The 14,575-nt window shown below is 42.8% G+C and overlaps 1 protein-coding gene across 1 annotated transcript; it reads right to left on the bottom strand.

Moving 5' to 3' along the window:
* Positions 1-1,052: 1,052 nt before the first annotated feature.
* Positions 1,053-13,139, bottom strand: MYG1 (MYG1 exonuclease). The gene is made up of 7 exons (XM_069972183.1): positions 12,905-13,139; positions 5,866-5,978; positions 5,628-5,787; positions 4,909-5,058; positions 2,303-2,425; positions 1,987-2,168; positions 1,053-1,316 (listed from the first exon to the last, which is right to left on the bottom strand). The coding sequence occupies exons 1-7, from the start codon at positions 13,124-13,126 to the stop codon at positions 1,157-1,159; spliced, it is 1,110 nt and encodes a 369-aa protein (XP_069828284.1). The 5' UTR covers positions 13,127-13,139; the 3' UTR covers positions 1,053-1,156.
* Positions 13,140-14,575: the final 1,436 nt, after the last annotated feature.

Genomic DNA, 14,575 nt, shown 5'->3' with positions numbered 1-14,575 from the left:
GTGGGGTTTTTTTTTTATCGCTGTTTCACTTGCAACCTTCTGGTTGGGGCCCAGCGTGAAACAAATAGAGTCCCAAGCAATCCAACGGCCAGCTGAGGCCACACTGTGACATGTGTCAATCACAACTCCTGAGATGGAGTTTGCTAGGGCTGCCATCTAAGAATATAAACTAAACTTTTTCAGAAAGTTTTATTAAAATGGTTATTCAGGATTTAAAACATAGCTGCTTTCTACTAACAACAGCACTACTCTTAACCCCAGGTTGTGTGTGCTATTACAACTCGGCTGTTTTTGGAACAACACAGGACTCATTACTTGCAGTGCTGGATAACTGCTGAGCCGCTCTTATTCAATTCAGTGGAAGCTGCTCTGCAGTTATTCAGCACCACCACTACAGAGCCAAGGCTTATGGATCCTATAGGTAGGTGTATTCTATCAGCTGACAGATGCCGGGTGTCAGCACACTGACATCCAGCTATTCATGGCCTATACTGTGACTAGGTCAGCAGTAGTTTTTGGCCAAAAAACCCTTTTTACAATGGAAACATCTAATACAGTTGCAATTTCTTGGACTTTTTTTTGTCCTAATTGCAACATAACTTTTAATGCATACAATTTACATTTATATAAATGGTTTCAGAATTTTGCAAATAAGTTACTGGCATGTATACACAGGTTAAAAAAACCTACAAAACGTCAGTAGAGAACATTAAACTTGGGGGAAAAAAAACTTTCCAAAAAGCTCTCAGCTAAATAAGATTTATTTATAAAAAAAACCCCTCTTTTTTCCTCTTCTGGGGCTCTGGGCTAAATAGTCGTCACACAGCAAAATTGTGACATTTAATGTGGACACAATAGAACAGGACTGTATTAAATGGTAAGATACATTAAAGGAGAAGCAGGCTGTTCCATTACCCTCTAATGGAGTTTAGGAGAAACATGGGACAAACGCACTGAACATTGTCACTGACTTTCCCTAGGATATAAAATGTTCATAAACTGTCAGACACATAAGGACAAGTAGCAAAAAAAAAAACTAGTACCACAGAGTGTTGAATACAAAAATATTTACTGATGCCACATGGCATAAATACAAATTGTCAGAGAGTCACCACTTTGTATGATGTTATACCTTAGCCTTATATACAAAGTAACTCTAGGATGTCAGCGCTTTCCGTGCCATTTCCAGAGCTCCTTCCTGTGTCTCGTTTCCACCGATGAAGCCACTGGCATGAACAAAGATACAACCAGGAATGCCACTGACCGAGGAGAGGTCATCTGCTCGAAGCCCACGCCAGTCCTCTGGTAGAGAAAGCCTAGGCAGGAAAAGAAGCAGAGTGTTTACAATTACCCCAGATAATACAGAAAAACAAGGATAGTAATCATTTTAGAAAACCACCAATTGTCTTTAGTTTACTACACACTGCATCTGATCTTTGGGCATCAATCATAAGAAGATGTCCTGTTTAATGTTTTTGTGTTCACGACTCTGCGGCTTAGCCCCATATGAATGAGACTGAGCTTCACATAATATCAGGCACAGCTGATTGTAGAGACCCTGCAGAAGCTGCCCACTCAGCCAGTGACTGGTGGTGATCTACCTCAGCTGTTTGGCTAAGCATCCAGTACATACGCCAAACACATGCAGCACTGTGCAACGAGCCCAGTTATTAAAGGTGTTATCCGGGGTAAGAAAAATCACAGCTACCTTCTTGCAAAACAGCACCACTCCTGTCCTCAGTTTATACGTGGTACAATTTCACCCTATTTACTTCAATAGAACTGAGCTGCAAAACCCACACCCAAACAGAGGACAGGAGTGGTACTGTTTTTGGAAAAAAGCACCCATGTTTTCTAAGCCTATATAACCCCCTTTAAGTGTTCTGACAGGCTGAGCACATTTACAAATAAACAAGAAAATATGAGGCACGGTTTGCAGAATGTAGATCTACAGTTTGGGTTATGAGTGATCATATTATTACTAACCGATTCTGAAAAGTGTTGGGACCTGTGGGGACACACTGCACCCTCCACTTCGCGCTCTGATCTGGGTAGAGCACATATTTAATTTGTTTCTCTAGACCCATTTCTTTTTCCACCTGAAATAAGTGCTCCTTCCATGGGCATCCACCCTGGGCCAAGACCACCACTTCTCCACTGTTATCAACCTGCAAGAGACATTACAGTTATCAGTGCACATTACTGCCCCCTAGAGGCAGACTACTGACAAGCTTTCACTCACTATGGCCCAGTACTGGCCTTTCAATTCAGCTTTAGCATATTAGAAATTAGGCTACTAAACCTGGAGTCGCTGTCTGATGGCTTCCTCCACTAAAGCGCGAGCTGGCAGCCAGGATCGGTGGTAAAAGTCCAAGCGTGACACAAACTCAGTCCCTGCTAGTTCCATTGCCTTTCTAAATCCAGTCTACAAAGTAAATTTATTTTTTAAGCGCCAAGTGACAGAAAGCACATTAGTCACTGAATACTAAAGTAACACTGTAAAGCTATGCAATTTACATTCTCATTTATAGGACATCCTAAGCATTAACAGAAAACCTGTAATGAAACACTCCCAAAGCTTAAAGGGGTATTCCAGTCAAACATAAGTTTTCATATGTTGCTGCCCATGGTAAGACTAACAATTCCTTCCATACTTATCTATTCAGTCTCCTTTCACCAGTTCTGAGCTGCCACTTTATGCTGAAGACACAAAAATCTGTAAGCTTTTCTGTCTCCCCCCTCCCAGAAGTTTAAGAAGTAAATAAGTCCCTATCTGCAACTTTGTAATACCAGAGGGATAATCACAGTGAGTTCATCAGCAACTTGACCTGAGATTAACCCTCCCAGCATTGCAAAGAAGCTACAAAGTTGCAGATAAAGCCTGCCAGTACTTGTTTATATCAGCTATCTTGGAAGAGCGGTGTAGACAGAGAAAAAAGCTCACACAGTTTTTTGTGTCTTCAGCAGAAAGCAGCAGCTTAGAACTGGGAGAAGGAGACCGAAAAGATAACAACTATGGAATGAATTGTTAGTCTCACCATGGGCAGCAACATATGAAAAGTTATGTTTGAGAAGAATACCCCTTTAATATCCTGCAAAAAAATGCATAAAATACTGCCATGTTTTTGGTTACAAACTCTGAGATAGACCAGGACTTGCTAGTAAGTCATAAAAGAAAACATAAGGAATTAAGGGCCTTTTAAATGGGCGATTATAGGCCAATAACGGGCCTGTGTAAAAGTGACAGCAATCAGCCAAGGACGGGCGAAATGCCTGATCTTCTGCTGATCATCTGTTTAGAGCAGGCTTTAAAATTTGACGGTATGGGACACAATTCTTCTTGTGTAAACAGGGGTATGTGAGGCCAATGGCGATAAAGGGAAACTGACAGCACAGAAATATACATATATCTGTGCGGTCAGTTTCCATATCACAGAGTAGTACATACTTACCACTACTGTGATACAGCATCCTATTATCCGGCTCTCCCGTCCAGCCGCTGTGTCTTCAGGCCCTGTCTCTTCCAGCTGTCAATCTTTCTGAAGGTGGCAGGGCTGGAGGAACAGGATGTCGGATCACAAGTATGTTCTGCTCTGTGATATGGAAACTGACAGCATAGATGTGTGTTATATCTATGCTGTCAATTTCCATGGCTGTACAAATGATACAGGGATCATTTGTAAAGTCCAGCCACTAGATTTCTTGTGCCATGTAAAAGCAACACAGACAAGTCTCAATCTCACTGATTTTGTGGCCCCATGGCCGAGAAAGCTGTGTGTCTAACGGGACCCTTAGAGGCACAAATGAAGGGAATACGAGAGACCAGGTTGTTAATAGAGTTCCCTGGGAAGAAAATCAGTATACGTAATATTCTATGCACTGTAAGTATTTACTGAAACATACATTTAGCGTCCTATTTACATCCATTTAACTGAAAAGCCAAAGCTATCATTGACAGGTTTACACAGATCTTATTGCCACCCGTGCAGAGATGCTCCTGTCTACATACTCTGCACCAGAAGCTACAGACACTACAAGGGTACCTGCCTACCTGAAGGACACAAGATTAGGGGACACTCAAACCCTATTCATACACAACACTGGAACAGTCAAAAAAGAGGCACATACAGGAGGGTGACAACAAGTACAAGGCATGTTACATCAATGCATTTTTCATTAATCTCCTTTAGCACATAGATATGACTACCAGGACTACTATGACTACTATGGGGCACAGAAAGTAACCAGCCAGCTACGCATAGATGTGTGGTGCAGTGATGACTACGGACTGATAAACAGGCACATAACATTTTAGACAGGTCACTTGTAGACCAAAGAAACAAAATACCTGAATACAAAATTACAAAGTTCCTGTGCTGTGAAATCGCTTTATTATTTCTATGTTGTGACATCATTGTGAGCACTATCCCACTACAGAGACGTCACTGTTTGCATGGTTCCAGAGCTATGGCACTTTTTCTACTAAAAATACATCCAAAATAATCCCAATAATTCCATATAAACTTCTGAAGGTGATCACAGCAGAGGGGACCCCACGAGTACTGGTTACGCTACTAACTAGGCCTTGTTCTACATGGAGTTGGTATCTATATGGTAACACAGAAGTAAGGGAAATATAAAACTCTCTAAGATCTAAAATTCACATTCCCATTAAAGATCTGTAAACTTGTCTGGACCGGAGCTCTGATAACCTGAGCTGACATGTGTCATCATTCCAAAAAAATACAACATGAATGAATGTAAAAGGCATGAAAAACAGTTCAATGCAACATCACAGACAAATTCTCAGACATGTAACCACAATAACAGGTCCAAGTATAAGACACCAGTATTTCAATTTACAAAGGGAACCCCCCATAAAAATGAACCCCATGACGGAGTTATTACTTCCGTGTCCTGATCAGGTTCATTCCAGCGTGGATTAAGATGTCCAACTCTGGAGCTGAGGGTGGTGGTTACGTTGTATCTCTGCTCCCCATCAAACTGGGATATGCCATTGTCTATAGCATCAATTTCTTCCACAAAATTCTCATACATCTGGGAAATAGAAGTAGTATAGGTTTACATAACATGTCTTGACTTTGGGTAACATGTCTTCTTATTTCAATTGTACTTTTTTCAATTTTAAAGGAAACTTGTCACCATTTTTATGCTCTCTGAACCACGAGTCCCATGTGGCTTCTGCCTCAAGGCTGGTTAGACAGGGAGAAGCTCCTGGGAACTACCCTGACACAGTACATACAAGACAAGTCTAACAATGCTAGGGCCCAGAAAACAACAGACTCGAACGCATCAAAAATAACTTAAAAAAAAAAAAAATAGAAACACAGACACAACAAAAGGTATGTTAAAACGCTTTCATATCCATCCAGGGGTGCCACCAGCTTGGTAAGCGGTCAGGGGGTGACCAATTCCCTTTAAATAATGGATGAACAGTAGTTGCTCCCATGGGCTGTTTGTAAGCCATAGCCACGCAGTCATAAGCACAATCACTAGATTGCCATAGATTAGAGTTACCTCCCAGATTACCACCTCTAGTCACAGGTGTACCCACAAGCTATGAAACACATACAATCTACTTTATACAAAACGTATAAGTCACTTGCCTTGTCATACAGAACAGGTATAATGGGGTCCTCCTCATCAGTTCCCAGAAGTGTAGCTAGTATCTGTGCCCCAAAGTGAGCATAAACCAGGCCAGCACTGCTCAGCTTGGTGACCCATGGCTTGTCAGGGTATAAGCTGTTCATGGTTTCACAGAAAGATCTGCAAGATTTTAAAGGATGTAGAAGTTAAAAATGTGAGAAATACAGGGCAAGGATGTAGAGAGATGTATAGCTTTACCTCTGATGATGGTCGTAGCGGTTTCGAGAAGGATCATACTCTCCGCCCACATCGACTACAACATCACACTGCGATAAAACCTGCGGGTCCCGGCTTCTAACAATCTCGGCATCCTAAGAAAGAACAAAAAAAGGAAGAGCCAAATCACATTATATATGGGGCATATCTCACAGCACTATTCACTCTGCACAATATATACTCTCCTCACTGAAATAAACCTGTACACTCCATCAGAGAGTGCCTGTGTATGAGATGGTATGCATCAATATTCTACGCCACCATTTTTAGGATTTCTCTTTATGAACAGACCTATTCCCCTAACATCAATTCAAAACCTCTTAGGATGAAGTCAGATTTTCTTTCGCTTTGCATGGATAGCTGACTTATCAGATATGGCAATTTAAAATTGTTAAAATATACCATATTTTTCGGTGTATAAGACAACCTCCAACTTTTCCAGTTGAAATATAGTTTGGGATATACTTGCCGTAAAAGACTACCCCTCTTCCAATGCACACCAAATAAAAATGAATAAAACATCAGACAGCAGCAGATCTGAGAGGCAGAAAAGGAGGTACAGTAATACCGGTTAGATAGGGCAGCCAAATGTGTGAAAGGGGTGTGTTTTTCTGGGCACAGCGCCATTCTACCATATCCCTTTTTTCCATACCCCCCCTGCAGCTTGCTCCGCTCTTCATACAGTCGCCGCATGGGAATGCGGCCATTTTTGAGCTCCCCGTCACCACATGCAAAGACCGCAGATTCCCCAGTCTGGTTCCAAAGTTTTTCAGCACCTGCCCTATAAGATGACCCCTGACCTTTGAGAAGATTTTCCTATATGCAGGAAGAAACTCTACATTTTTTGCACTCCCACGCCAACTCAAGTTCGCTCTTTGAAACGTTTTTACATCTGAGCTATTTATGAAGAACGTCATTTTTGATAAATTGGGCACAGATACACATGACCAGCATGAAAATCCACTTCAAACACACAAACAACGATAAAGTCAAACAACACCTGCAAGTATTTTAAGCTTTTTATCCTTCACTTTTCAGTACTAACGTATCCTCCGTTTCTACTGAACCTTAATATACAATCCTAGGAGCCAGTTATATCACTAACCCACACAATGGCATCCCCCCTTCCCCTCGGATTAGTATCCATAGTAGTAATCATATTGATGCTCCACAACCCATGTCAGGGACCTCACTCCACCGCCGTGTCCTGTAGCTCTTTTTGCTTTGGTGATGTATTGTGCCTGTAGTGTATTAGCTGCCTCCTTTATGTAAATGATAGGAGTCATCCCCATCTGAGAGCCATACCATTCACTAACCACCACCCCTCTGCTCAGGCACAACAGTGGCCATTTAATTATATTGAGTCGTTTTGCTTTTTAACCATTTAAACATCAGTGTGCCAATCTTCTGCCATAAAACCATTGGGAAGGAAATATTCATTCTGAACACCACATATTGCACCAGCTGCCATCCATTTTATTCGGATCAAAGTGGAGTAATGCGTTCCATACATGCAATGGGCAATGTATGGTTGCTTATATCCTACAGTCATCATAAAAGGGAGGATATATACTACATCCATCATTATAGGGGAGGATATATACTACAGCCATCATTATAGGGTAGATATATACTACATCCATCACTATAGGGGAGGATATATACTACAGCCCTCATTATAGGGTAGGATATATACTGCAGCCCTCATTATAGGGTAGGATATATACTACAGCCATCATTATAGGGGAGGATATATACTACAGCCATCATTATAGGGGAGGATATATACTACAGCCCTCATTATAGGGGAGGATATATACTACATCCATCATTATAGGGTAGATATATACTACAGCCCTCATTATAGGGTAGATATATACTACAGCCCTCATTATAGGGTAAGATATATACTACAGCCCTCATTATAGGGTAAGATATACAGTTAGGGCCAGAAATATTTGGACAGTGACACAAGTTTTGTTATTTTAGCTGTTTACAAAAACATGTTCAGATATACAATTATATATATAATATGGGCTGAAAGTGCACACTCCCAGCTGCAATATGAGAGTTTCCACATCGGAGAAAGGGTTTAGGAATCATAGCTCTGTAATGCATAGCCTCCTCTTTTTCAAGGGACCAAAAGTAATTGGACAATGGACTCTAAGGGCTGCAATTAACTCTGAAGGCGTCTCCCTCGTTAACCTGTAATCAATGAAGTAGTTAAAAGGTCTGGGGTTGATTCCAGGTGTGTGGTTTTGCACTTGGAAGCTGTTGCTGTGACCAGACAACATGCGGTCAAAGGAACTCTCAATTGAGGTTAAGCAGAACATCCTGAGGCTGAAAGAAAAGAAAAAATCCCTTTAGAGAGATAGCAAACATGCTTGGAGTAGCAAAATCAACAGTCGGGTACATTCTGAGAAAAAAGGAATTGACTGGTGAGCTTGGGAACTCAAAAAGGCCTGGGCGTCCACGGAAGACAACAGTGGTGGATGATCGCCGCATACTTTCTTTGGGGAAGAAGAACCCGTTCACAACATCAACTGAAGTCCAGAACACTCTCAGGGAAGTAGGTGTATCTGCCTCTAAGTCAACAGTAAAGAGAAGACTCCATGAAAGTAAATACAAAGGGTTCACATCTAGATGCAAACCATTCATCAATTCCAAACATAGACAGGCCAGAGTTAAATTTGCCGAAAAAACACCTCAAGAAGCCAGCTCAGTTCTGGAAAAGTATTCTATGGACAGATGAGACAAAGATCAACCTGTACCAGAATGATGGGAAGAAAAAAGTTTGGAGAAGAAAGGGAACGGCACATGATCCAAGGCACACCACATCCTCTGTAAAACATGGTGGAGGCAACGTGATGGCATGGGCATGCATGGCTTTCACTGGCACTGGGTCACTTGTGTTTATTGATGACATAACAGCAGACAAGAGTAGCCGGATGAATTCTGAAGTGTACCGGGATATACTTTCAGCCCAGATTCAGCCAAATGCTGCAAAGTTGATCGGACGGCACTTCATAGTACAGATGGACAATGACCCCAAGCATACAGCCAAAGCTACCCAGGAGTTCATGAGTGCAAAAATTGGAACATTCTGCAATGGCCAAGTCAATCACTAGATCTTAACCCAATTGAGCATGCATTTCACTTGCTCAAATCCAGACTTAAAGGGAACCAATCACACACAAATTGGCCATAAAGATAAGGAAACGTGCTGGTACATCAGCCAGCACGCTTCCTAACCATCCCCCTGTCCCCTCCGTCCCATGAACATTCAGCCCGCAAAGTTAGTTTAATAGTGTCCCGCGCTGTATGCAAATTACCATGTAAGTAGTCAAGGTGGGCGGGCGGCTGGTCAAGTAGTCCCGGTGGGCGGGGGCTTCGTCATGTAGTCACAGGCTCCTGGGCCGCCTCCGGTGCTGTAATCACGCCCCTCCGGGCGTGTTGTAAAGCGGCTCCTGGTGACGTCACTCGGGGGGGCCGGCATTGCACGTCGGCCACGCCGACGTCTTTACTAAGCTGCGCGTGCGCAGTACAGTGGGTGAAGCCGCTGCTGTACTACGCCGCGCAAGCGCAGTACAGCAGCGTCTTCTCAGGCTGCACTGCGCATGCGCAGCTTAGTAAAGACGTCGGCGTGGCCGACGTGCAATGCCGGCCCCCCCGAGTGACGTCACCAGGAGCCGCTTTACAACACGCCCGGAGGGGCGTGATTACAGCACCGGAGGCGGCCCAGGAGCCTGTGACTACATGACGAAGCCCCCGCCCACCGGGACTACTGGACCAGCCGCCCGCCCACCTTGACTACTTACATGGTAATTTGCATACAGCGCGGGACACTATTAAACTAACTTTGCGGGCTGAATGTTCATGGGACGGAGGGGACAGGGGGATGGTTAGGAAGCGTGCTGGCTGATGTACCAGCACGTTTCCTTATCTTTATGGCCAATTTGTGTGTGATTGGTTCCCTTTAAGACAGAAAGACCCACAAACAAACAAGACCTGAAGCCTGTGACTGTAAAGGCCTGGCAAAGCATTAAGAAGGAGGAAACCCAGCGTTTGGTGATGTCCATGGGTTCCAGACTTAAGGCAGTGATTGCCTCCAAAGGATTCGCAACAAAATATTGGGAAAAAAAATATTTTGTTTTAGTTATATTTGTCCAATTACTTTTGAGCTCCTAAAATGTGGAGTGTTTGTAAAGAAATGTGTACAATTCCTACATTTTCTATCAGATATTTTTGTTCAACCCTTCAAATTAAACGCTACAAGCTGCACTTGAATTCTGTTGTAGAGGTTTTATTTCAAATCTAATGCGGTGGCATGCAGAGCCCAACTCGCCAAAATTGTGTCACTGTCCAAATATTTCTGTTTCTAACTGTATACTACAGCCCTCATTATAGGGGAGGATATATACTACAGCCCTCATTATAGGGGAGGATATATACTACAGCCCTCATTATAGGGGAGGATATATACTACAGCCCTCATTATAGGGGAGGATATATACTACAGCCCTCATTATAAGGGAGGATATATACTACAGCCCTCATTATAGGGGAGGATATATACTACAGCCCTCATTATAGGGGAGGATATATACTACAGCCCTCATTATAGGGGAGGATATATACTACAGCCCTCATTATAGGGGAGGATATATACTACAGCCCTCATTATAGGGGAGGATATATACTACAGCCCTCATTACAGGGGAGGATATATACTACAGCCCTCATTATAGGGGAGGATATATACTACAGCCCTCATTATAGGGTAGATATATACTACAGCCCTCATTATAGGGGAGGATATATACTACAGCCCTCATTATAGGGGAGGATATATACTACAGCCCTCATTATAGGGGAGGATATATACTACAGCCCTCATTATAGGGGAGGATATATACTACAGCCCTCATTATAGGGGAGGATATATACTACAGCCCTCATTATAGGGGAGGATATATACTACAGCCCTCATTATAGGGGAGGATATATACTACAGCCCTCATTATAGGGGAGGATATATACTACAGCCCTCATTATAGGGGAGGATATATACTACAGCCCTCATTATAGGGGAGGATATATACTACAGCCCTCATTATAGGGGAGGATATATACTACATCCCTCATTATAGGGTAAGATATATACTACAGCTCTCATTATAGGGGAGGGTATATACTACAGCCCTCATTATAGGGGAGGATATATACTACAGCCCTCATTATAGGGGAGGATATATACTACAGCCCTCATTATAGGGGAGGATATATACTACAGCCCTCATTATAGGGGAGGATATATACTACAGCCCTCATTATAGGGGAGGATATATACTACATCCCTCATTATAGGGTAAGATATATACTACAGCTCTCATTATAGGGGAGGGTATATACTACATCCCTCATTATAGGGTAGGATATATACTACATCCCTCATTATAGGGGAGATATATACTACAGCCATCATTATAGGGTAGGATATATACTACATCCCTCATTATAGGGGAGGATATATACTACAGCCATCATTATAGGGTAGATATATACTACAGCCATCATTATAGGGGAGGATATATACTACAGCCATCATTATAGGGGAGGATATATACTACAGCCATCATTATAGGGGAGGATATATACTACAGCCATCATTATAGGGGAGGATATATACTACAGCCATCATTATAGGGGAGGATATATACTGCAGCCCTCATTATAGGGGAGGATATATACTACAGCCCTCATTATAGGGGAGGATATATACTACAGCCATCATTATAGGGGAGGATATATACTGTATACTACAGCCCTCATTATAGGGGAGGATACATACTACAGCCCTCATTATAGGGGAGGATATATACTACAGCCATCATTATAGGGGAGGATATATACTGTATACTACAGCCCTCATTATAGGGTAGATATACTGTATACTACAGCCATCATTATAGGGGAGGATATATACTACAGCCATCATTATAGGGGAGGATATATACTGTATACTACAGCCATCATTATAGGGTAGATATACTGTATACTACAGCCATCATTATAGGGGAGGATATATACTACAGCCCTCATTATAGGGGAGGATATATACTACAGCCATCATTATAGGGGAGGATATATACTACAGCCATCATTATAGGGGAGGATATATACTACAGCCATCATTATAGGGGAGGATATATACTGTATACTACAGCCCTCATTATAGGGTAGATATACTGTATACTACAGCCATCATTATAGGGGAGGATATATACTACAGCCATCATTATAGGGGAGGATATATACTACAGCCATCATTATAGGGGAGGATATATACTACAGCCATCATTATAGGGGAGGATATATACTGCAGCCCTCATTATAGGGGAGGATATATACTACAGCCCTCATTATAGGGGAGGATATATACTACAGCCATCATTATAGGGGAGGATATATACTGTATACTACAGCCCTCATTATAGGGTAGATATACTGTATACTACAGCCATCATTATAGGGTAGATATACTGTATACTACAGCCATCATTATAGGGTAGATATACTGTATACTACAGCCCTCATTATAGGGGAGGATATATACTGTATACTACAGCCCTCATTATAGGGTAGATATACTGTATACTACAGCCCTCATTATAGGGTAGATATACTGTATACTACAGCCCTCATTATAGGGTAGATATACTGTATACTACAGCCATCATTATAGGGTAGATATACTGTATACTACAGCCCTCATTATAGGGTAGATATACTGTATACATCTCTCTACCACTATAGGACACATAAGGAATTTCCCAGTAAAACTATATTCCAGCAGCACCAATGGGATAAAGCCCTAAAACATCTAGAAGTTTCAGTGAACTTCATTTGCAGTTACTACAAGCCTGCATGTATGTCTGTACGTGACAACGTGGAGTGGAGGAGCCCGGGGCGGCCGAGCACGTGTCCCCCGCCGGTAACGTCAGCTCCTGTCAGCTCTTACTCTGTAGGGCTCCAGCGTCCGCAGTAAATAGCACGCCAGCGCTTCATCGCAGTGGAAGGTCCCGTTGTGGGTGCCGATTTTCGGCGCCATGAGTCGTTCCTCCCGCCGGGGCCGCTTTGGGTCTTCAGGCATCAAGAGTGGAGGGAAGCCGGCTGCAGTGATGGAGAAGCTGGCGCGGCACAGCAGATGGAGGGCGCGGGACTGTAGGGCCGGCCACACCATGTGGAACCAAATAGACCGCGAGCGGAAAGGAATAAAGTGCGGACCCAATGCTTCCGGGAGCCGCTGCGGCCATTGATAGTCTGGGAGTCTGCCCATAGTATCTCTTAGGAGACTGAGGCTCTCCTTAGGTTATACTGTTCCTCTCTTATCTCAGGCAAGAGATAGGAAAATCATGGAGGACTTTATCGAAGATTTTTTACAGTTAAAGCTCTTAAAGTTGTATTTACATGTTGCAGAAACGTCTGTGCCCTTCTCATCTCTGCAGTGCTGTTTCTCACAGATGTCACACTTACATTTAAAGCTTTGGCTGTCCGGTCATGATGGGCATTGTTGTCTTGCAACAGCTGGGGGCCCTAAGTTTGACACCACTGCTGAAGCTCTTCAGGTTTTGCAAAACTACAACTCCCATCATGCCCTGACAGCTGAGTTGTAGTTTTGCAACAGTTGGGGAGCACTGAGATCTAGTCTCTTACATTACAGATGAGCAGGAAGGAGGGAAGGCCAGGTTTATTAATGGGCATCTCCATCACACACAGGTATGGCACCGCCACAGGGCATACAGCTGGACACCATGTCCAGGATCTACAGAGAATTCAATCATGTCCATGATCTGCACCTTTGAGGGTCTTGTGTGACCGGTGAGGTGGATCCAGGTACACAACGGATGGAGAAGTCGCCTGCAGAGAGTATTAGGACAAATTTACCAACCTTCTAGAACTCAGCCTTCATGTACCTTGTATGTAAATAGGTATATTTTATACACAGTGATACTGATGCCAGTTCCCAGATATTAGCTTTTATTGTAAGGCTGGATGGAATGCTTGCATATACCACATCATTTGAATGTGCAAAAACTAGTCTACAAGTCACTAAATTCAGCACGTTTTTCTGTGGGATCCAGAAGCGTGGTTGACCATGTATACTGCAGATATGTCATAGGTGTGTGCTGTTTGAAAATTCTGGTACTGATAAAAAAAAACAATCATAAACATGGTTTTTACACTTACCATCCCCCCGAAGTCTGTCTTCGTTTGAATTTTTCCGATGGTTGCAGGTCCCTGAAGATCCAGTAAATGTCTTCATTTTTTCTTCACTTCCTGGTTTGGGCTTTCCCATGATGCAATTTGTCTCCTGTGATGTCTAACTGACTCTGTAAAACTGTTAGATGGCTTACAGCTTGCTCAGCAAATCAGAGCTGAGCAACCTGAGTCATCTGAAAAAGGAAGGCTGGCCTAACAGGGCTTAGACCCGCCTCCCTCTTGATGCTGTCATTGTCACAAAATGGCTGCCACAGAACAGCCTGGGGTCAACAGTCATTAGGTAAGTATGAGTTTACTTCACTTCCTGGTGGGGGATTGAGGGGGGAAAAGATAGGGAAGGGGGCAGGTTATATAACTTTGTAATGTGTTTCAGTTACTAGGAAAAAGCTTTTCGCTGCAAGGGCTGCAA

This window comes from Dendropsophus ebraccatus, chromosome 5 (genome assembly GCF_027789765.1).
Source record: "Dendropsophus ebraccatus isolate aDenEbr1 chromosome 5, aDenEbr1.pat, whole genome shotgun sequence".
Classification (NCBI taxonomy): Eukaryota; Metazoa; Chordata; class Amphibia; order Anura; family Hylidae; genus Dendropsophus; species Dendropsophus ebraccatus.
This window is presented reverse-complemented; position numbering and strand designations above follow the sequence as displayed.

Bases quoted from the DNA above. Each gene is read 5' to 3' on its own strand.
- MYG1 (XM_069972183.1), bottom strand. From the start codon at position 13,126: ATGGTGTGGCCGGCCCTACAGTCCCGCGCCCTCCATCTGCTGTGCCGC. The intron at 5,788-5,865 runs GTAAAGCTATAC...AAAATCTTGCAG, and splicing joins CGCTACGACCATCATCAGAG to ATCTTTCTGTGAAACCATGA. The intron at 5,059-5,627 runs GCAAGTGACTTA...TCTATTTCCCAG, and splicing joins TACCTGTTCTGTATGACAAG to ATGTATGAGAATTTTGTGGA.